Source organism: Chiroxiphia lanceolata, chromosome 3, assembly GCF_009829145.1.
Source record: "Chiroxiphia lanceolata isolate bChiLan1 chromosome 3, bChiLan1.pri, whole genome shotgun sequence".
NCBI lineage: Eukaryota > Metazoa > Chordata > Aves > Passeriformes > Pipridae > Chiroxiphia > Chiroxiphia lanceolata.
The window spans coordinates 19398887-19422110 of record NC_045639.1 but is presented as its reverse complement, the minus strand read 5'-3'; the positions used below and the strand labels follow the sequence as shown (position 1 = coordinate 19422110).

At 36.3% G+C, this 23224-nt stretch overlaps 1 protein-coding gene across 6 annotated transcripts in view; it reads right to left on the bottom strand.

Annotated features, from left to right (window-relative positions):
• Positions 1 to 473: 473 nt before the first annotated feature.
• Positions 474 to 23224, bottom strand: part of EPRS1 (glutamyl-prolyl-tRNA synthetase 1) — a 39667-nt gene continuing 16916 nt past the window's right edge. Inside the window, exons 13-35 of one of the 6 annotated variants that reach the window (XM_032682171.1) lie at positions 22995 to 23015; positions 20794 to 20904; positions 19024 to 19160; positions 18115 to 18322; positions 17595 to 17707; positions 16884 to 17001; positions 16404 to 16775; positions 15311 to 15541; positions 14401 to 14649; positions 13503 to 13733; positions 12891 to 13156; positions 11693 to 11744; positions 10625 to 10834; positions 10393 to 10465; positions 9530 to 9609; positions 9083 to 9184; positions 8274 to 8429; positions 7958 to 8155; positions 7426 to 7599; positions 5174 to 5334; positions 3895 to 3973; positions 1126 to 1190; positions 474 to 846 (exon numbers count right to left, since the gene is read on the bottom strand). In XM_032682171.1, coding sequence (XP_032538062.1) covers positions 696 to 846; positions 1126 to 1190; positions 3895 to 3973; positions 5174 to 5334; positions 7426 to 7599; positions 7958 to 8155; positions 8274 to 8429; positions 9083 to 9184; positions 9530 to 9609; positions 10393 to 10465; positions 10625 to 10834; positions 11693 to 11744; positions 12891 to 13156; positions 13503 to 13733; positions 14401 to 14649; positions 15311 to 15541; positions 16404 to 16775; positions 16884 to 17001; positions 17595 to 17707; positions 18115 to 18322; positions 19024 to 19160; positions 20794 to 20904; positions 22995 to 23015 — 3558 coding nt within the window. In that variant the 3' untranslated portion in view covers positions 474 to 695. The remainder of the gene's footprint in view (positions 847 to 1125; positions 1191 to 3894; positions 3974 to 5173; positions 5335 to 7425; positions 7600 to 7957; positions 8156 to 8273; positions 8430 to 9082; positions 9185 to 9529; positions 9610 to 10392; positions 10466 to 10624; positions 10835 to 11692; positions 11745 to 12890; positions 13157 to 13502; positions 13734 to 14400; positions 14650 to 15310; positions 15542 to 16403; positions 16776 to 16883; positions 17002 to 17594; positions 17708 to 18114; positions 18323 to 19023; positions 19161 to 20793; positions 20905 to 22994; positions 23016 to 23224) is intronic. The other 5 variants (XM_032682173.1, XM_032682172.1, XM_032682175.1 and 2 more) reach the window with 5 other exon arrangements.

Below are 23224 nucleotides of genomic sequence, written 5' to 3'. Positions count from 1 at the left end.
CAGAGAAGTTCTGGACTCCCCATTCCCAGAGGTGTTCAAGACCAGGCTGGATGGGATTCTGAGTAACTTAATCTAATGGAAGGTGTCCCCATCCAGGGCAGGTGGGTTAGAACTAGATGATTTTTAAGGTCCCTTCCAACCCAAACCATTCTATGTTTCTATGAAAATATTCCTTGAAACAACTGACTCCAGAGGGAGTTTGCAAAAAGGGTAGTATTTACCATGCCTACAGGTTAGCAGCAAGTCTCTACTGAAAACTGAAAGATTTAAAGGCAAAATTAAAAGGAGATGTTTTCTCTATAAAGTAGATGTAGCACGCTAAACTGAATTGTAGTGTTTATGACATTCTCTCCAATCTTTCAGGAATTTTCTCAATGCACAAAAAACCACAAGTACCAAAACAGAAAAAAGACATGAGCAAAGGGTACCTATTCCTCACCCCTGAGCAACACAGCAAAAACCACCACAGCATATTACAGCTCACAATACATGTTTATTATTAGAGATGTTTACAGAAAAGTCTGTGAATTACTGCTAGCCTAAGATTGACAACTGGGGTGGGGGGTTATGGTTTATGGCTTTGTCTTTGAATTATGTAAAAAGTCACAAAACCGATTAAAGTTTAAGGGGCTATTTCAGTCTTATTAAAAAAAGTTCAATTCACAGATAAAGAGGAAGGTTCTTTCACTAATAATTTAGTAACTACGACCAAATAGGGTGTAAAACTTGGCAGGGTTTTTGCCGCACACACATCTTTCTCCACGCTGGAGTTCACGGAGAGGCTGGAAAGGTATGCAGAGGCTTTTTGCTCCCATGGAAGGGGCACCAGGCTCAAGATCTTGATCCCTGAAATAAAAGTATATTCATAAATAAATACTTTTATTAAAAAATAAAGGTGCAATAAGGTGTATTATACATAAAATCTTAAAATTACAGTAATTAATCTGAAAGTTCCAGAACCAAGGGAAGTAAATACATTGAATTATGCAGGAAAGTAACAGTCAAAGCCGAGAACTGTATGTGTTACACCCAGAGGCACTTTGCATTCCTGTTTTATAATCAAAACATCCTGATTTTGATCTTGGTAGATACTTTCCAGTTCAGTTACATTTAGTTGTATTTTACCTGGCAGTGGTCTTCTTGATCCAATCCTCGCACTCAACTTCCCCACAAAAAGGGATTTGTACAATCTGAAGGGAAGAGAGGAGGGGAGAAAAAAACCCCAAAAGTTATACATCTAAAAAAATCATTTTTGTCTCTGGAAGATTCCTAAACCTTCATATCTCATATGCACTCAAATTGGGAAAAGTTCCAATTGTTACAACTAAATTTTAATAGCTCTTTTTCATCAGAGATACAGATAAGCACAGTCATCCCTCCTAGTGCAGCATGGAAAAACATACACAAACCCAAAGTAGCATTGAAATTTAAATCAATTTTTTTTTAACCCAATACATCTTCCTTCTGAGGAAAGTATAAAGAGTTTTCCCCTGAAATGTTCCATTTGTTTTGTTTAGGAAAAGTTTCATATTTTCAAACTGCAGAACAAATGTTCGCTTACACACCGCAAGACAGTGCCATCCTAACAAAGTTTCCATTTTAATTCCATTACTATGAATTTTCATTTTGTTCTGAGCAAGACAATTTTATATATACATATTTTAAGAAAACAGAATTGCCAACAGCACATTTTTCTTGGGACTGTGGGGGTGGTTTCCTGCTGTTTCCTTCAGTTAGCTTAACTGAGGAAAATCAGGAAAGTAAAGTTGAAATGATAATGTTATACACTCCTCTCAGTAATACTCTTAGCTATTGCAGCAAATCTCTTTTCCCAACCATTATATTCAGTTTTACTGATTTTTTTTTTCATTTTTAATGGACTTTCAGAGAGAAAATTCACTTTGCTACTAAGAAGTAGCATTATTGTTAAAAAGACACCCCCTACACACGTTTGAACACTCAAGTAATGCTGACAGCTGAGGGCAACACCAGCTACTAAATTCAGTCTTCAGAATCTCATTTTAATTCTATCCAAACTGTGAATAAGGTTTATTCACTATGTCTTTCACCAAATTTACATTCTTACTGCAAAATTCTCAATTTGCCATTAACTGGTGTATACACCTTTATTAACAGACTTCACTTTATAGCTTCCCTTTCTTGCAACTGAAAAAAGGAACTATTACCACTCTACTACACTGTTCTTGCATTAATCTTTTATTAGTGAAATGAAACTGCTTAAATATCTGTGTAATTACCCTTTGAGTTTCAATTGACTTTGCATGAAACTTAAAAGAACACAGAAACAGTCCTCATTTTTAAAGAGCTAAGAGTCTGCAATTCCACTAAGGGAAAAACAGCAACAGGAATTAAACAGGGGCATGTCAGCTTACAAATTTTCCTATTAAACAGTAGCTAGTGTTAACAGAATGCTATAAATTTTGTTCCTATAACATATATAGGAACAGAGTGAAACAAACACAAAATGACATATCTTTTCAATTTTCTTCAATTCAGATATGCTGATTACAATAAACTTGTATAACCCAAGGACCAAAATGGTCAAAGTATCCAACTTGGAAAGTAAAAATATTTGAAGACAGTCAATCATCGATTCAGAGTGCTTGTTTAATTCAGAGATGAAAGATATGTGATGACACATCTTGAAATCATGACACATGAGAGCAGTAGTACTAGCTAAATATCTCTGCAGAGCACAATTATTTGTTAAATAAAGACTAAAGACTTGTGTTTAGTTTTGTGGAGGAAAATAAGGCAGTACTACTATTATAGCACCTATGCACAGAATGACATTTAAGACATCTATATCCTTGGCTTCATAAGCATGCTAAATCAGTCCCTCCTCTGAAGTTCATCATTATTCCTTTAAATTTTGTTCTAAATTGAATTTAAGTGCAACAGAAATGTAAGAAAATAGTGTGATTGAAGGTCAAGCCTAACCAGGAATAACTACTTGTGAATTCTTGGCACTCATGCATTTTTCATCAGAAATTTTCAGAGTAGATCTAACTGGTAAACAAACCCCCCTGATCTCGCTTTATAAAATACACAACCTTAATGACTTATGCTGGGGATCCTACCACTTGAACACTTTAAATACATCAACAATTTCACAAGTGACAGAATTTCAGGGTTAAAAAATTCTGTCAGTGCATCCCTGAAAAAGAAACAGTAGCTCAATTCTGTACTGAAGACTTCATCTCTCATCTAAACTTCAATACTTTCCCACAGATGTCTAGATCAGTACAGCTCAACCATCCACATGATGGGTTATTCTTACTATCATCCCAAGGAGGTTTCTGACTTGCAGTAACTCTTAATGAACCCGATGGCTTCTACTCAGGGGTCATTAAGGTAAAACTTCTTTGACGTAAATAGATCGTACTTTAAACTCTTACTTGGACTTTATTATGAGACTTAATAAGTGTTTTGTCACTGTTGGCATTAGAATAATGACAATAAGGTTATTGCAACCCAAATAAAATGTCTACATCAATCCCTCTGAAAAGCATATTCTGATAAAAACATCACATTTTATATGCAAATTAGCAAACTGCAGCATTGTAAGTCACTTCAAGACCCCCTGTCACCTCTGGCACAGGACTACATTTTGAACGGTGGTAACGCGAACACTGTATTCAGTAAATACCATATTTTAGCAAGAGAAGAAAGCAGCATGTATCACAAATCTTGGTAAAGGCAATTGATTTTTGTGCAGCTTTACAGGAGAGGCTTCACCCGCTTGTAAGGTGGGAGTCCCATAAAAATGACAGTAGCATTTATATATAATCTTTGAAATTTCTAGACCTTGATTATTTATAAGGGATACAAAGTGTGTGGAGGCAGAGGATTAGAAGTAGTAGATTTCCTTACCTTTCCTGAATCAAGCTCTTTCTGAAAGTCCTCCATATTATTGGCCACCACCATATGACTTCTTAGGTCCTCAGACGCTCTAAGAAAAGGCAAAAAAAACTCAGTCAGGGCAGATTCGTGCACATAATGTCACTGGCCAAATTAAGTTTTCAGAGTCAGTCAAAACAAAAAGTTACAAAACCAGTTATAGATTCATCAGAGTCTTCCTAATCAGTTTATCTTTCTACTGCTTCCCAAAGTGCTAAAATTGTGATTGATTGCTGATGGAGTATTCTCCAAGTTGCTGCACTTTTCACCATGTTAATTCACACTGTTGTGCATGTCAGTTCAACACTAACCAGATGTAGATAGAAATAAATATTACAGAGGTACACTTTTCTTTTTAAATTATGTTCTAAATCTAAATCACAAAATGGCTTTTAACTAGGTAAAAAAATTCTGCCTGTAAACAACTTTGATAACCACAGAAGAAAAAGGAAAAATTCATCTGCCACAGTGTTGCATCAGCACCTTGTTCTTTTCAGTGCAGCTATGAACGACAATTTGCAGGGACAGACATGTGAGGGATTCTGGCATATGCAGTAAGGGCAAATAACAGTTCCAAAAGCATTTGATTGCTTACAAGAAAACAATCCTATGGAAGTCAATAGGGTCTTAAAAGTTCTGAACACAGAACTTCAACTGCTGAAGTTTCTTGGACACTACCATGAACGGTGATTCCATTACTTCGCTGGGCATCCTGTTCCAATGCTTGACCACCCTTTCAGTGAAGAAACTTTCCCAATATGCAATCTAAACCTCCTCCAGTTCAACTTGAGACCATTTCCTCTCATCCTATCACTTGTTACCTGGTAGAAGAGACTGACCCACACCCAGCTACAACCTCCTTTCAGGGAGTTGTAGAGTGATAAGGTCTCCCCTGAACCTCCTTTTCTCCAGGCTGAACACCCCCAGCTCCCTCAGCTGCTCCTCATAAGACTTGTACTCCAGACACTTCAATGGGACAATAGTGTTCCATGAACTATTTATGGTGTATGTGTTTATTAATATTTCACATGAATTCACAGAAGTATTTTTTAAAATAATTTCATGAGAACAACAGGAAACTTATATCACTGTATGTAAAGAAGTTTAAGAGGCAGAAAAATTATATGTCACAAACAGAAAGATGTGCCTAACCTGTCTGTCTTCACAGATAAACCAACAACATGAGAAATTCTTCTGACAGGTAAAGTGCATCTGTGATTAGCACAGCCATTCACTGTACCTCTCAATTTACCTGCTGTAAAGGTTAGCATGGATCTCCTCCAAAATCTGCTTCAGTTTATCTTCTGCTTCATGTTCAGATAAGGTCAGCTTCTGTCCCGTGTCTCTTCTAACAGCTACAAACTGTTGGCTCTTCATGTCTCGTGGTCCCACTTCAACCCTGACTGGAACACCCTTCATGAAAAAAAAATTAGAAGTTATGATGAAGAACTAATTTTCAGAAGAGTTAATTTTCTCTCTCTCTCTCTCTCTCTCTCTCTCTCTGTGAGTAATTTTTTGTTTGTTTTTTTAAGCCCAGTCTTAACATGGAATCAATTTACACATATAAGTTTCTTTGGAAAAAAAATAAATTACCATATATTCCACAGCTTTTATGTATTTTTCTCTTTCCCATCCACACTCTCTTCACTTGTGCATTACCTTGCTTCACTAGTTTCGAGACTGCATTCGTGCCAACATTAAAGAAATATTGAAACACAGCTGATGCTGCCCTAAGACAGTTATCCCAGATAATGCAAATCAGGTTTATGAAGTCTGAACTATTAAGTCCTTTATAGTAATTATGTTCTTGCTCATCCAGTAATACATTTTAATTCTGTTTTCACAGACCACTTTCAACTGTATTAACAGCAAATAGCAATAGCCCTAATATCAACATTATTTGCATAGAACATTTGACTACAAACAGATAATTACCTTAGCAAAGCTTTTATGCTTCATAAACTTTGGTGATAGGACCACCTAATTTCTCATCTCCCATATACCATCAGATAAAAAGAGTCTCCATTTTACTAATAAGTGAAGAGTCCACTGAGTATAACTTACTGTCTCTATATCCTAACATGTATTGCAATCTGTACACATTTCTTCACGGAAAATGAAGAAAGTAAATGCAAATGCATTTTGGGGGATTCTTACCCCCTCACCCAGGGGAAATTGAATCAGTAAACTTATAAGCTAAAACCATTAAAGAGGTGAACAGGAGAATCAAAACATGTACCTAAGCTTTCTGCATGTGCTCTGCATTCGCTTCAGGTTCACAGCTTCCAAATGATTCCCTATACTTCCCCTGCCCTCCCACCTTATTTATGTTAAAAAGGTGAATAATGTAGTAAAATCTATTTGAAGGGTGAGATATCTACTCCTACTACAAAGCTACATAAAAAGCCATTCAGAACTGTTATTAAACAGCAATTTAAACAGAACGTTCTAATTTATGACACACAAAAAGCTGTCTCCATAATTAAAACTTACAGGAAAGTATTTGGTACTTTCCAGTGAAAGAAGAATGCCTCATGATCTCAGGAAAATTTCCAAAGAAAGCAACAGAACTAATACCAGACATTATAAACGAAGTACCAATAACTTGGTTATTTTAGGAAGTAACATTAGAAATCTGCTAAGCTGAAAAGTACGTAAGGCAAAATATTTTCCAGTTAATTCCTGTACTTTTTATTCAAGCACCTTTGTATTTTTTACCTTATGAAATTCATTATACACTCAATAAAATGAGTGTACTGTGCCTGCAATGAGCCTGAAGATGCAGTTTATGTATCATGTTGGACACATTAGTAGATTTTATAAAAAACATCAAGTCTGCCCCATGCCATGCCTCTTTGATAAACCTAATTTAATTTATAAAGTCTTCCAACATGGATTCATGGCATTAGAAATCCCTTTCAAAAAAAAAAAAAGCTTCACAAAGTAAAGAGGACTTGGACAAAATGGGAACTTTGAACAACTTGGTTAGCTTCTATCCTCTTACACTAACAATTAATATATCAAAATTAACTTTTAATTCAGAACAAAAATACAGTATCCCATAACATCACTCAACACATCATTCAATTTCTAATTACCATTACTACCACTGTTTCATTTTGGTCACTTATTTTGTTTTATAAAAGCCTCTTATACTTGAAAAAAAAAATTGCTCCTTTCTTTGCTGATACTGTCCAGGTCCGTCTTCTCTGCTCCACTGTGTGCACAGAAGGCACTGCTGTGAGCCTGGAGGCACTTTAGTATAAATTTTTAAACATGTAAGTAATTTATAATATTAATTTACTGACATGTAAATCCTCGCAAACAGAACAAGTCTCAGAAAATATCTTTTCTTCATTTATTAATGAAAGTGAACTCTGATTATCAGGCATCAATTCTTCATTTAGAGAAAATATTTGCCTGCAGAATACAAGGCACATGTAACATATCTTGTACATATTCCCCGCACATGGGCTTCAAAACACCTCCTGGAAAGAAATGTACCTTAAGTTCCCAGTGGTTGAACTTCCAACCAGGTGAGTAGTTGTCTCGTAAATCAGCCCGGACACGGATTTTAACACTAAGCAGCCTACTACAGTACTCATTACATTTCTTCAATAGAGCCCCTCTGTCCTCTTCAGAAAGGGAATTTGTGATGCCACAAGGAATAATTACAACCTGCAATAAAACATGACATGTACTTTACTTTATAAAAAAATTAGCTCCTAGTTATTATAAAAACTTAAAACTAAAATTGTGGCCCTGTATTCCAGTAATTTCTTTCAAGTTCTCAGAAATAAAGGATGCATTTCCCTTTTCATACAAACAATACAGGTAACATTATTTTAAATGGATGGACTATCAAAGGGGACTTGTTCACTGCAAGTTCCCTGATGATTTGTATTAAACTTTATACAGCACACTCTGTAATCAGCTCCTATCCCATGTTAAGTCTTCCAGCTGCCCAATATGAAATGTTCCTGAATTACAAGACAATAAAGGAAACAAAATGGTAGTTCAAGGCATTTTTACACACCTGAATACAGGCTACACGAGGTGGGAGTACCAATCCCATGTTATCTCCATGAATCATTGTCATTACACCGATAGTTCGAGTTGTAAGGCCCCAGGAATTCTGATAAGCAAACTGTTTTTCTCCTGGTTTCTTGGGATCTTCAAATACAATTTCAAACATCTTTGAGAAATTCTGCCCTAGATGATGTGATGTTGCTCCCTGAAATAGATGCACACAGAAAGTTCTACTCAGTGGAAAGTTACGTCTATCAAGCATCGGTTTAAATCTTTCACCTTACTGTATTCACTGAAAAAAAATTATTTTAGTAGATAAATACCTGGATAGCTCTTCCACTGGCAGATATAAATGCCTCTAAAGTGGTTGTATAATCACCCCCAGCAAATTTCTCCTTCTCTGTCTTCCTTCCTTTCACAACAGGTATTGCTAGGAGATCTTCATACACTTGAGCATACAGATCAAGTATCTGCAACACCTATGATGAATGTACTCTCTTAAGAATTACTCAGTATTTTGCATTTGTTACATCATGAAATAGTTCTACATGACAGAGTCTGAAATCTTAAAAATTTAACATTTTCTCAAGACTGTATTTAAAAACTAATCAATTACTTTAATATTTGGATGTTATTTTCTCTGAATCAAATAGCGACAACTATAAATCATGATAGAAAACTTCAGAAGAGTCACAGCAGAAATGCCAGTCCAATGGTTATACTGACTTCTAGTTTTCACCTAAGAGTCTGAACGTCTGCTAAATAAAGATATGTCATGACACTCAATGAAACAGCTGTCTTGTGGGCAAAGAAAACGTTAAAACTTCCAGCACTTGAAATGTGAATGCATTATTTAGATTTTTAAGAAAAAATTATTTTTAAGGAAAACAATTTTTAAGGAAAGCACTCTATATATCACTCTTCAAAATCCCCATATTGTTTGTAGACACTAAAGTTTCAGACATAGGTTACATTTGAGAAAAAAATGGGTTCGCGTATACTTTGCATTTTTCACAAGGGCTCCAAAGAAAAGAAGAGAGATTTCTATATGGTCATAGTAAAAGATCTGTTTGTGTTGCTATGGAGTAAGGTAACTTCCTGAAAGCAAAAGCACCAGTGCATTGTTTTTTACCTCCTCTGCTGCTTCTTCATATGTTGCAAATGCTGTATGACCCTCTTGCCAAAGGAACTCACGAGTGCGAAGGAAGGGTTGGGGATGTTTGAACTCCCAGCGCTGGAGGGGCAGAAATTAAAAAAATTGAACACTATGATTAACACCAAAGTGTCAAATTATTGTTAAAAATAATGATTATAAGCAAGTGGTAGAAAGTTCTCAATAAAGATAAAAAGTCAACTATTCACAGATTTCTACTTAATATAATCAACAGTATACATTGATAAAGATGTTTCATTAGAAACAGTGAGAAAAACAAATCATATAAAGCACATTAACACTTGTCTTGAAATATGTGCTGTGATCAGTATCACCATACCAAGTCCACATAAAATAATTCTCCTACAGTGTACTTACAATAACATAACCATAATAATGATACCCAGGAATCGTGTACACACATACCACAACACTGCACCACTGATTCAGCTTGATGGGAAGATCCCTGTGTGACTGCACCCACTTGGCATAGGAAGGATACATGACTGTAAAAAGAAAGCAGCTTTGAGTCTCTGCACAACACAGAATTTATGTCAAACCTTTCCTTTCAATACATGCAAACTTAACATTCTCTGCTCTCGAGGACTATGTTTTTATGTTTAATTTCCTTTAAAACACATTTTTTGTCCTAATACATGATACTTTCAAAGGAGTACTTTAGCTTCATCCGGAGTCTCTGCAAAATTGCTTCCTTGCTGCTGGTTAAAGTACAACCCCAAGCTTATTATTTAATGACACCAATTTTGAGTCACTGGCTTATAATATGTAAATACATCTGAGTTCACAAATAGGAATTCACTGACCTCACGATTTCAGGATGCCTTACTAGACCTGACTCAAGTAGGAAGTCATCCAGCCTCAGGTTTTAAAATGCTTCCTTAAATTACTCAGAGGACATTTTAGTAAAGGCTCATCTCACAACTACAGTCAAAATATATGCAAAACTGGAGAGAATTATCAGTTGAAGAATTTTTCTTACACTCTAAACCAAAAAGCAAATACATTTTTCAGACAAAGTAAGTCAGTCTCCAGGATATTAATGAAAAAAATTCCTAAACTGTGCATTTCCTTAAGAAGTCTAGTTAGGGGAATGTATAGTTGTGAGAGTTCCTGTAAGCAGCAGGAAAATGAGGAAATTTTTATAAGGAATTACAGAAAACATTCTAAAAAACGGGGGTTTCCACTTTTCAAAAGGGACTCTTGTCTATCAGCTACACTATACCTGTAACTGCTCTCTTTACAGCTAAACTACATGAAAAGAAGCCTACCTGTTTCACTAGTGGGACGTATAGCAATTGGTTCAGCCAGTTCTGTTTTCCCAGATCTTGTGACCCAAGCAACCTAAAAGAAAGAAAGAAAAAAAAAACCACAAAACCAAAACAAGTTTGGTAAAAAAAACCCAAACAAACAAACCAATCCAAACCCAACTTTCATATTCAGCTGCAGACTAAGTGGCTGGGTTTTCTTACAGTCAGATTAAAACAAATTTCTGAAGCATACCTCAGGAGCAAAGTCAGCAATATGAGACTTCTCTGTCTCTAAGGCAGCCTGGGACACAAACATGGGGAAGTAACAGTTTTCCACTCCAAGTTTCTTGATCTCTGCATCGAAGAAGTCTCTGATAGCTTCCCAAATAGCATGAGCCCAAGGACGAAGAACATAACAGCCACTCACATCATAGTATTCAATCATCTCTGCTTTTGTGATCACCTTTCAAAAGATCATTTGGACACTGAAGTTTCAGTTTATACACAAAGAACGCTCAGTAATTCAAGTGTATGGCATGCTGTTTAAGAGAAGTCTGCTATTCAAAAGTATTTGTGCTCAGAAAGTGAGCAACTATGATATAATTTAAGATGCTTGTATTATCTAGAGAAAGTTAATCAGGAACATTAAGTTTAATAATAGATCCGAATAATGTAAACACTTAACTAAATCTGAATTTCTTGAACCCAAGTAAGAGACTAAAGCCAATTTCCAGGAATCAAAAAACTACACTTTTGTAAGAAATGTCTCTAACTCATGTCTGAAGAGATTTTTATTCCTTATGCAAAAATTATACTACTGAGAGACAATGTACAGACCACTGATACCTAGTTACAATCTCTCCTAAGCAGACTAATCTAAACTAATCATTTCTACTCTAGTTGTTTTGAATCTCACAAGCCAGAAAACTCATTCAGTATCAACAGATTCTAAATTTATTATGCATCACCTTGAGCTGAAATAAAACTCCCAAGTCTGTGAAATTCCTATCACTTCACTAAAGTTTTACACTCTTAATGGGAAGAGGAATTCAGGTATGAATTAAGAAAATCATATATATTTATCATATATATGGAGTGGGGTGGTTGACTCTTCCTTTTTACAGTTTCCTAAATTTATTCAGCTCTTTAATCCAGGCACTTCTATTTAGACCATGATAGCAATGTAAGACATACAAAAGGAAAAGTACTTTGCTGTGTCTTAAAAAAAAAACAACAACCAAAACCCATAAATATAAGATATAAATTCATAACAGACTTTGATTTATAACAGAATGAAATAATTAAACTGATATGCACTTACCTGAGAGAACCACTCTGAAAGATTTTCTTCTTTTTTAACTTCTAGACCCAACCTATGGTATTAGAAAAGAACCAGATTTGTGCTGTACAGCATTTACCAGTGAAATTTATCCTAATCCTTTTTTTTTTTGGGGGGGAAGCAGGTATGGGGTGGAGGAGGGACAGAAAAAGAGGGTCATGGACCAGAATATTTAAGTTTTACTTTATAAAGCTAACTTTTGGCTGGGAGGAATTGCTAGTGTTTCCTTACCTTGGCTAACAAGAATATTTAATAAAGAATAGTTTCTTTACTACTGCTTGAACCCTTCTAATTGTCACCACGGTTGTATCAAAGAATCTCACAATGATGCGTTAAAAAATCCAATTTCCTCCAGTAAGAACTTAAGACTAACCAGACCTGTGTGTAAGCTGTTTTACTCTTTATTTCAAAACTTCTTACCTAGTCAGTGGCTACAATTTCAGGACGATATGCAACTTGAATTTACCATTCATGTGAATATCAATCACACTGTTCAAGATAGAAAACTGACACTACAATCAAAAAACAACAAGACTCTAAAGAAGGTTAAACTCACCAAACTCAAATGACAGTAGATAGAAGTAAAGTTTCAATATTTCTACAAACAGAGAAGTTTTAAGGGTGAAAAATCTATATTTCTGGCATAATTTCTATACAAAATAACCATGTCTCTGCCTCTAATATGTGATTTATGTATATGAAACAGGAAATACATAGTGATGCATAATACATGCTGTAGAAAGACCTCTAAACTTTCAGGATGGAAGCAGGAGAGGGAATGCACAGCAATCATCACTGAAAAGTTCCACCACCACCACCTTGCTCTGGGTTGGGCTATACTTTCCAAGGTCCTGACAAAAAATATTCTGGAAACCCTGGTACAAGGGTTTGTGTTTTTTCGTCAGGGATTATACTGAGCAAGACACAGCAGCACATTTGTAGAAGCAAATAATGAAGCACAGCAAGTTCTCAATGACAGTAACAGTACAGGATGCTGAGGCACAGCTAACACTAAATAAACTTTGGTAACTTGCTTTTGGCTTGATCCTAACTACGAACACAGTTATTTTGCAGATGTCCACATTTTTTCAGTGAAATGAGACACTTGTGAAACTCTAAATCTGAATAGAGATAAACAGCTGAAGTTTCTATCAAATAAGATTTAAGATTGTATCTTTACCTTGTTTGTTTCTTCGGGCCTTGACCCTCTCCTGATCCATCTGAGGAACGCTCATTACCACCCTGTCCTTGCAAAGGTTCTTTTTTAGGGCCATCATTTTGCTTCTGTTGCTTACTCTGCTTTTCAGACTTGTTCTCTTTCTCTTTCTTCTTCTTGTCTTTGTCATCTACACCACTAGCAGAAACTGGCTTATAGTCAACTCCTGCAACAGACTTATACTGGGCCTTCAGCTGAAGAAGTTCCTTAACAGCTACATCTATCTTTTCCTTGCAGAGGAAAAAAAAAAAGAAAAAAAACCAAATTTATAGAGAAATCACAGGAATAACATGGCTCTAGCCCACCAAAAAAACCAAACTATATATGGTATCATGGACATTTACAGAGTGTTGAGGTAAAAATCTGCAAAAGCCAGTACTTAACTTCCATGTTTTAACATTTTAAGGACTATATCTGACAGGACTGATTTTAAAAGTATGTTTCAGATCTCATAATTCAAATGCTACCTATTTTAAATGTACATTTCTACTTCCCATAACCACGCTGAATTTCAAATACACTTTTAGATTTAAATACACATATTACATTTTTATACTACAGTATGTATGTTCTTACCTTATCTGCTTTTTCTGCTTTTAATTTCCTAACTTCATCTCCTTGAAGAGCTACTTTGCTAAACAAGGCTTTAGCTTCAGGAGTGTCTGGACCACTGGGTACTGTGTTTGGTGCCTGAGGCAAAGCCCCTTGAGCTGCTGGTGGATGTCCTGGCTTGTACTCCTGCCCAGTCTTTTCCTTGTAGTCAGCTTTTAGAGAGAGGAGGAGTTTTACTGCTTCATCTATTTGGTCCTACATGGGGGAGAAACAGCAAGATGTATTGGTGAGAATTAAAGAGAACTGACAAGAAGCATTGATTTTCAGGCTATGAAAATAAAATTTCCACCTAGCAATAAACAGTGTTTTATAATAAGTGGAGGACTCTTCCCCAAGCAACAGGAGTGTTTTTGAGAGCTGTCACATTGTATCAGAATATTCCCACAGCCCATACGGTCAGTATAACCTGTTAAAAATTGCAGCAGAACTTACATTAAAAATACAATAAAGTCTTTCAAAAAAGATCTTTAAAAAACCACAACAAAACCAAAGCAAGCCAACCAATCATCACTGATGATGTTTTGTGAAGTTTAGAACAGTCCTGCTATTGTTGCAGCACACTAGATACTTTTTCAGTCACTTGTCTCAAATATAGCAAGAAAAAGTAAAATACATTAAAAAGTTCTGCAAGGTTGGCATCTGCCATGCTTATGCCTATTCATCTAGACATGAGAGGTTAAGCTTGACTTTCTAAACCTCAGAGTCAAGAAAGTATCCAACATCAGAATAGTCTTGTTTGGCCTTATCAGACCATGCATGACGTGGATACAGGGGAGTTTGAACATCACTTGGTGAAAGATTTCCCCCCAGTGGCAAAATGTGGTAAGAATTACAATTGCTTACTCTCACATTACTATTATACCTTGGAAGCTTTCTCTGCTTTGAGCCTGCGTACCACTTCCCCTTGTTGAGCTACATTATCATAAAGTGCTTTCCCATCCACTAAGCTACAGGTTGCCAAGTTACTGCAGCATACAGAAGATGGAAGTGCAGAAGAAGATATACAAGGAGGAGCTGAAGGTGGATTTCCAGGCTTGTACTCTTGACCTGTCTTTTGTTTATATTCTGCTTTTAGGCTTAAAAGAATTTTCACAGCCTCATCTATTTTTTCCTGAAGCAAGAAAGAAAAAACAGCAGTTGCAGATAAAGGTAGAAATAACAGAGATGTAACACAATAGCTGAGATAACATAACCTTTACCAGAATGGCACTAACACAGCTGTTGTAATAAAACTCCTAGAGCTATCTTGTTAGTATAAGTTGCCATTATTGAGTTTGTGGTAAAACTTTTTAGGCAGAACACCTACAAGTTGTACATCAAAGGACTGAATCAGGCAGTATATGTAAGGGTTGATTTCTGTGCCCTTGAAAGCCTCCCATTTAGGTGGCTTAGACCCCTCCAGTTACAGCAGTCCATGAGTTGTACACTGGAAAACAGCAGCAAATACTCAGATTCTGAATAAAGAACGGTTCTTTGGTCACAATCAAATAAGTCCCTAATTTATTATCACCATTCTGGCTTCGAGTTACAGTCTTTTTCAAGTTACTGCCTCTCTTCTGCTTCACTTATCACATATCACTAAAAGAAGAAGTTACTTTGCACTATCACAGAACTCATGCAGTCAGCCATATCATCAGCTCAGGAGAACCTGGGAAAGCACTTCACAGAACTTGTTTCTATTTTGCTCCTCGAGTTTCACAAAACTTGCAATATTAGGTTTTAGTCTAAACTGAAGATACTGTTGCACTCAGAAGTATCCACAGCTAGTACACCTTTGAGGCTTTCTCGGATTTGAGCCTGCGGACCACTTCGCCTTGTTCAGCTACTTTGTTGTACAGAAACTTGCTGTCTACTGGACATGGGGACGGAAGAGTAGAAACAGGAGAAGACTGAGGAGGGACAAGGACCACAGGTGGGCTTCCAGGTTTGTACTCCTGGCCTGTCTGTTGTTTATATTCAGCCTTTAGGGATAAAAGGACTTCCACAGCAGCACCTATCTCATCCTGAAAGAGAAAGGAAGGGGTAGAAAGAGGGAGGAAGAAAGATATAGAGACATAAGACCCTCAAGTGTACCATAAATACTTTCATGAAAAGACATGCAGTTTATGCACACCTATTCCATTTTCTTAAGTATTTAGTAGAGTTGTTCAGAGAAGTTTTCCCTACTGCTTTCCTATTTTAATAAATAATTCCCACTATGTAATATACAACCTTCACTGTCCTAAGTAAAATTATAACAATAAATTAGTTTAGAACTTCCCATTTATTTGGATTTTATGGTGTCACCAAGGCACTACTATTAACATTATTCAACCACCAGACACAGTGTGTTATTTTCTACCTTTTCTTGTTCTGCATTAGAAAGAACAGAAAGAACACATAGTAGCTACATTTTCTATGCTCCATTCCAGAGAGGAAGATGTCTCAAAAATATCTGTAGTATTTGGACCTTCCCTTTCCTTTTTGATTTTGGGGCTTTGTTTTATTTTTCAGGTCTAAATAGCAACAAGTCAATCCTATGAAGTCACATAATTTGACCATATTGAGTTAAATGAATAAATAAACGTTGTAGGACCAGATCTGGATACTTAATCAACTCATGCTGTGGGATGAACCCTGTCCACATTTCAGAACAGCAGTCTAAGAAATAGGGGAACTCACATGTATCTTTATGAATATTAACACAAACTCTGTCATACACATCTAATTGAAGAAGTAAGTACTGGAAAACACGAATCTTGACAGAACAGAGCCCAGTCCAAACAAAGATCACTATGAAAACCTGGATCCACAAGCACCCGTTCACCTCCACAAACAGAGAACAATGGGTTATGGAAACCCAGACCAAAAAAAAAAATCAGCCACCTTAGATGCTTTCTCAGCTTTCAGTTTTCGGACCACTTCTCCTTGTGCTGCTACTTTATCATACAGAGCTTTACTGTCCAGGGTACCAGAGGTCTCAAGCTTTGATGACTGTGCAGGTATGGACACTGGAGGATTTCCAGGCTTATACTCCTGGCCTGTCTTTTCTTTGTATTCTGCTTTCAAGGCCAGCAGTTGTTTCACAGCTTTATCAATATCTTCCTTTGCTGCCTTCTTAGCTTTCAAGTCACGAACTGTATCACCCTGTGCAGACACCCTGTTGTAAATGATCAGGTGACCTTCAGATACACTACAGGTTGGAGTAGAGGTGTGACCAACAAGTGGAGCAGATTTTCCTTTTACAGCTGAACTAGCCTTGAAAAAAAAAAGAAAAAGAAAGCCAAGTATTCAGCATGATAATCTTGTACAGAAATAGATGTACAGTAATACATTTTATGGCACTTTTCTAGACCACAAGCTTACCTCTTTCTTTGCAGTTTCAGCTTTGGTTTTCTCTTTTGACCCAGATGTTGGCATTTCCTTAGTGTGTCCATCAGGGATGTAAATCAAAATGCACGGAGCATCCTTACAGCTGTAAGGACTATAAAAGGATTTACAGAAAACACAACAATAAAGAATATACAAGGTACACATTAACCTTTATTGAAACAAATGTTCTACTCTTCCTAGAAGATGCCCACGCACAACTTTAAGTTTACCTTTGTACACAACTGCAGTTACCCGAAGTTACATAAATGGGGATCTGCACTGATTCCTCTTATACACCATTTTATTTTATAATATTAATATATATACTTATGTTATTACCTGCAGTGTAGGTGTTTGATAGCTTGCTAAAGAAGTGTACAATACTATGTGCATGCTCTAATTGGGAAAATGCCTGTTTTGTTCTGTAGCACTGTTCCTTAATTCTTGTACTTCAAATCACAAGGAGGTCAAAGTTAGGTGGGGTGCACCAAAAGTGCCAGGTACTTGGCTTAAAGACAGTTTGAAAAGGTAGGAACATACAAGCCAAAAGCCTGTCCACAGAAATACTCCACAGAAAGGTCATGGTGAAGGGGAAAATATTTGCAGACAACATTACTCTTGCCAATATGTGTGTGAAAACACTAAAACACAGCAAGCTAAAGCAAATTCTATGATGTCTGTTTAGGCCATTCTTAGGTAGCTTACCTCACTGGCTCATAGGGCTGATCACAAATAAAGAATCCTCTCCTCTGAAGTTGGATGATGTCCCCTTTTTTTAAGTCTCTAAGGCAAGGATCACCCAACATCAGTTCTTCTTGCTGTTAAGTGTTAAAAGAAATCAGTCCATGTCTAACAGAGCACAAAAAACAGTAGAGCTGTAGAAGGATAGTAGTGATTTTCTCATTTTGGAAGTGCTGAAATGTTAGTTAACTACAAGAGCAGCTGAACAAGTACTAGCAAGAAAATGCCACATTATAAGAATGTATCAAGACAAAAACTCAAACTATTGGTCCCAGAGGTATGAAAGTCAGGTAACACTTGAGAAATGTGAGTCAAATTTTAATTTTGAAATTATGAGAGGTTAAACGGAAACTAGATACACCAGCACATGATTTACTTGCTTGACAAATTAATCCAACCAGAAACACTGAACGTTTGAAAAAACCCCAAAAAACCACCAAACACTAAGCTTTGTGGAATTAAAGGGGACAGAAAGATAACTCACCTTGCTATTTCGGTTGATATATTGCTTGAAGTCTTCATCCTTGCCTAAAACTGGCTTAGTGATCAGATGCTCATAATTAACACAGACAGTTGGGATGAGGGGTGCACGTGGAGTTTCTGCTAACCAAGTGATCTTAGTTGTTTTTTTGAAGTCCTTATTATCCAAATTCAACTTGGCATTGATGGACACAATTTTTCCACTTGAATTTCTACAGGAAAACAGAAATAAGAGGAAAGCCTAAATGATTAGTTCTGATTCAATGCTACAGATTTCAGTGAATAGATTCACTGAAAAACAAGGTTCAGAGTTCATTTTTGAAGTGAGATACTGAAAATAAAAGAGTGTATTCACTCCTGAAGTTTTCCTTCAGTTTTGTTTTCTTAAATATCAATATAGAGTGAAAAGCAGGGGAAAAAACCTTTACATATTTATGTTCAACATCCCAACTCACCCCACTCTGCCACTGTCTCAACATAACCATTTCAAGGATGCTATGATGACATTAACGTCCCCTTCAGCACCTCAACAGTTCTGCAACTGACACTGACAGGTTTAGTTTCTTAGTACACAAAAGCAGGATTTGTTACAGGGTAGAAGTTGTTAAAATTACAGATTTTTCTTTCTGTCTGAAAAAACTGTTTCATGGTGGAAATATCACCATAGAAATGAGAGGGACATGCACTATCAGGGCTGACTGGTGATTTCAGACTTGAATCTGCAGTAAAATACACTCTATGCTAAAATGCAGTTTTGTGCCATATTTCAAAGTAGAGATCTATATACAGAATAATGGGATGGACATATATGAGCAACCATTAATATTTTATTGTTATAAGCTTCCTATTAAAAGAAAAATCAACAAAAAGCTGTAAATGAAAATTTAATTTCATCTCCCACTAATCAGGTTACCTGTTTAGTTTGGTGATGATAATATTGCCCCAATTTATGAATGTAACAACCTCTCCCTCTGTCAGGGTCTCTGCATCTGCGCCCTCGATCAGGACTCTGGAGCTGTACCACACAGGTTTCAACCCAACATCGGCATTCTGTGAATGATGATTTTAATTTCAAAGGATAGGTTGTTATTATATAAGCTGACTAAAGCTAGTGCAATGCTAGAACACCATTTTATTTATGACAGGAGACAGATGAAGATAGAAGATGGACAATAAAAGTAATGCAGAGCTACAGTATTCTTCCACAACTCTCTAGTTTCTTGTTCACAGGTGTTGCATGCATTCCTCTGACAGTACACCAGAAAAAATCCTATCTTCTATCAAACACTAGCTCCAGCACCACTGATAGCATATCCCTTTTCCATAAGGTCCATACATCTTTAAGATCTCACAGGTAAAAACAAAGGTTTTCTCATGCTTCCATTTTGCTATGCAAATTCCCTTAAAAACTAATGTCAAAACTCTCACTTTTGTTTTTTTATACAATTAATATGGGAATATATATGGACCTTCTTCCAGCTGCATATATTTTTAAAGACAGAAACCAGAACTATATCACTTATAACATTAAAAAATATTCAGCTTTAAAGCATCTCAACAATCAAGATAAAATTTTTTTTTAAAGGCAGACAGTTGTGAGTTCAGACTCTGTCAGCTGGTCAAGAGTTTGCAATTTGTTTCTTCTGGTCAGTATTTATTTCATTATATACTGGAGGCAGCATTTATTATTAATATCAATGTTTTAATAGGCTGGTTTGCATCTGACCAAACTTCAGACTTTTTGACCCTTGAAGAGTCACTCAAGGGTCAACTCAAGGTGCAATTCTCACTTGCACCTGCTCAAAACCTGTTTCCTTGTTATCAGCCATGGGGAAGAGGGGAAATTAGATGTCTGACTGTCAGTTACAAGAAATGGCTACAGGAACACTTGGAGCAACAAAATCAAAACAAAGAAACGAAGGAAAGCCTCAGCAATATTCACTTGTTTCTCAGTGTAAGTGTATATATAACTAAGAGATGCTTTCAGTGAAGCCTAAGTACAATTTGAGATGCTACACTCAAAGGAAAGCATCTTTGTTAATTGTAGTGCAAAAAAAAATTGTATCTGTAACATACTCCCCTTCTTATGGAATATTATTCTGTTCACTGGATACTAAGAGTAATAAATTTGCAAGTTCTTAGCCTTTGATAATAACTATTTGCTATACAAATGTAAAAGTCTTAGACAGTATAATTAACAGGTCAATATATCACTTCTCCACATAAGTCTAATTTTATGAATTATTTAAAAAACATCTCTTGCATTCCTCACTGTTATGAATAAGCAGTGTCTACTGTAGTATATCCATAAAGCTTGAATAAGATTTTATATTTAAACTTCTCTGTGAAAAATAGTATCAAACAATAAAAAGTCTGAGCAGCATTTCAGACTTGTAATGTCTCAACTCTTCTGAAAACTCCCAGAGAGGCCTTTCAATGCACCTTTTGTGTGCATTCTCCCTATTTACAAAAGCAGCTTCCTACGTGCTCTTAAAAGAACAAAGACGTTTATTTGTTGCCCAGTTTTTGACAATTCTGAGGAAAAAAAAGAACACCTTGGGTTTATCTCATGCTGTCTGAAAAAGGTAAAAGCAGAACTCTCCTTGCTGACTGCTCCAAGCCAAGGTACTTTCCAAACTTACTGATCTGCAATACCAGAATATTAAGAGAGTAAAGCAAGAACCTTTGGATGTTTAGCCACTTCTTTCATCTCCTCTTGAGCTTCAGGAATATTTACTGGGACCACTGCATCTTTCAGTAAAGCAGTGTACCGAGGTGCTACTGGGTCTATAACCTACAGAAAACAAATGAGGTGGATCATGAATATATGACACTGACAGAGAAATAAGATGCTGTACAAAACAATAACCACAAAAAAAAGGAATATTAACTGGTATTCTTTATGTTACTGCATTTTTTTAAAGTTTGCTTTAATATCACTTTCATCCAAAGCTATAGAATAGTGAGAAAACAGTGGTAATACTTCACAGTTTCCAATCTTTACTAAAATAGTCAGAGTAAAAACTATGAATTAGGTACTACTGACACCTGAAGTAACCAAAACTATGACCCATTGCCTCATAGGGAAGACATCAAAATATGCTTTGATATAGTTTTACTACATACATAGGCTATTACATCTGGAACACTTTCTCTCTAGGTAGCTGAATTTAAAGCAGTAATTTATCAGTGGAGCTTGTTCTTTTTCCAGCAGCATCAGACCTGATCCCATACTTATTTTCCAGGTCAGTACTCCAGCAGAATCTGGGACAGACTTGGCTATAGAGGAAGCACCAATTAAGTCTGCAATTTTCATACAGACACATTAGATACTATAATAAGGCAACACTGTAACATTGACTTCATTAGGATTTCTACAACATGAGATTGGCAAGAAAAAGGTGCCACTAAGATGTCTTCCTGGATTTTTGCTGCCTTTTATCAAACTCAGCTGCTGTAGTTTTTCACAGCACTCTTAATACCTGAAATACTGGTTTGCCAGTATTGGCTCAGAAGCACTTATATATCTAACTCAAGTAAAACAGTCATCTAAGGCCAAAAGCAGTATCAGAGATCTTCCAGTTTACCTGGAAACTAATACAGAGGAAAACACCTGCTTTTATTAATATGAAGTGACTTTTTTCCCCCCTTAGTTTATTCCTGTTCAAGTGAAAAACTACAGTTATATATGTTTCTATATTTTTGAAAAAATATTTAGCATCTAATTACTTGACATTAGCAAGTAAGGTGATATGATGACACACTTTTAAGAAGTCACATATTTGTAAGTTAGTAGTCACTGAAGTCAGACTCCTAAATGTTTGATGCACACTTTAAAAAAAGACTTGTGTATGTATCTCAAAATGTAGGTGTATTATGTGATTTTAATATCATAATTTTGATAACTGAACGACTGAATTTTAAGTGTTATTACCAGGTTCTTTATTGTACTTATTAAAACTCACAATCCTTCCTCAGATGACTAATGCTAAAAAGGCAGCAGGATCACATATAAAATATGAGCTCTCACACAGATGAAGTCTTTGAGCTCAGCAACCAATAACCTGTAAGCAACTAATTGTTTTTGTTCATATTGCAGATTGCACAAATACATGTAAATGAAATTGGTTAATAAGTTATGGTGCTGTCCGAGGGGCTGAGTCAGAGGTCTAAGAAACTCAGTTTAAAAGCCAATTAAAAAAGAAAAGAGCCCTGAAAGTTCATTGTGGGTTTTTCCCCTCAAACCAGTCATTAGTCATAAATGTATTTATGCAGCAACAGAAAGAACCAATTCATAAACCTAGGTGTATGTAGCAGATAAAATGCAAAATATATGGAGAAATACAAGACACATGCCAGACAAGCAAAAACTATTAAATGAACGGATTTGGTTACTATCTAAGCAAAACCAAGCAGGAATCCCAATGCAAAATAACAGGTGTTTCCACAATCACACAAAATATGCAATCCGCATTGAAACAATTCGCCTTATTATAGTGTCCAAGCATCCGCTGCCAAAAAGCGACTAATCATGTCAAGATGCAATATTCCTGATTTGACATCCAGTCAGAAACTCCAGCAGTGCTGGCTTTATCTCCACAGGCAGGAGGATATGCAGCGCGTTAGTCCTTTCGCCACAGAAAGGAAACGCGGCCAACGTGGATCGATTCGAGTAAGATTTGTGTTCGTGTTAACAAATAAGTCAAACCAGAAATGGGCGATTCCAATTAAAAACTTAGGAATAATGCATTTTCAGTGGGTTTGTAGAGCTCCTGTTATACAAGCAAATGTGACTGTGCTATGAAGCTGCAAAATGATAGCTTATGCTATGTATGCTTACAGCACTGTAAGCTATATGCTAAGGTAAAAAGCATTAAGTAATACCTTCTTACAGATAGCTCGCAGCTTGAAAGCAGAAAAATGAAATGCAGGTTTCATATCAGATTTACAGCAAATATCATTATCTTTTCCTGTACTAAGGCAAGTAAGTATTGGCATAGGACAATCAATAGGATTAGTGCTTCTTCAGGTTAGAAAGGGGTGGGGACATTCCATTTTCCTGAAAGTGTGCCAAATGATGCAACAGACTGCAACTGCTACTTGTTGTGATAAGC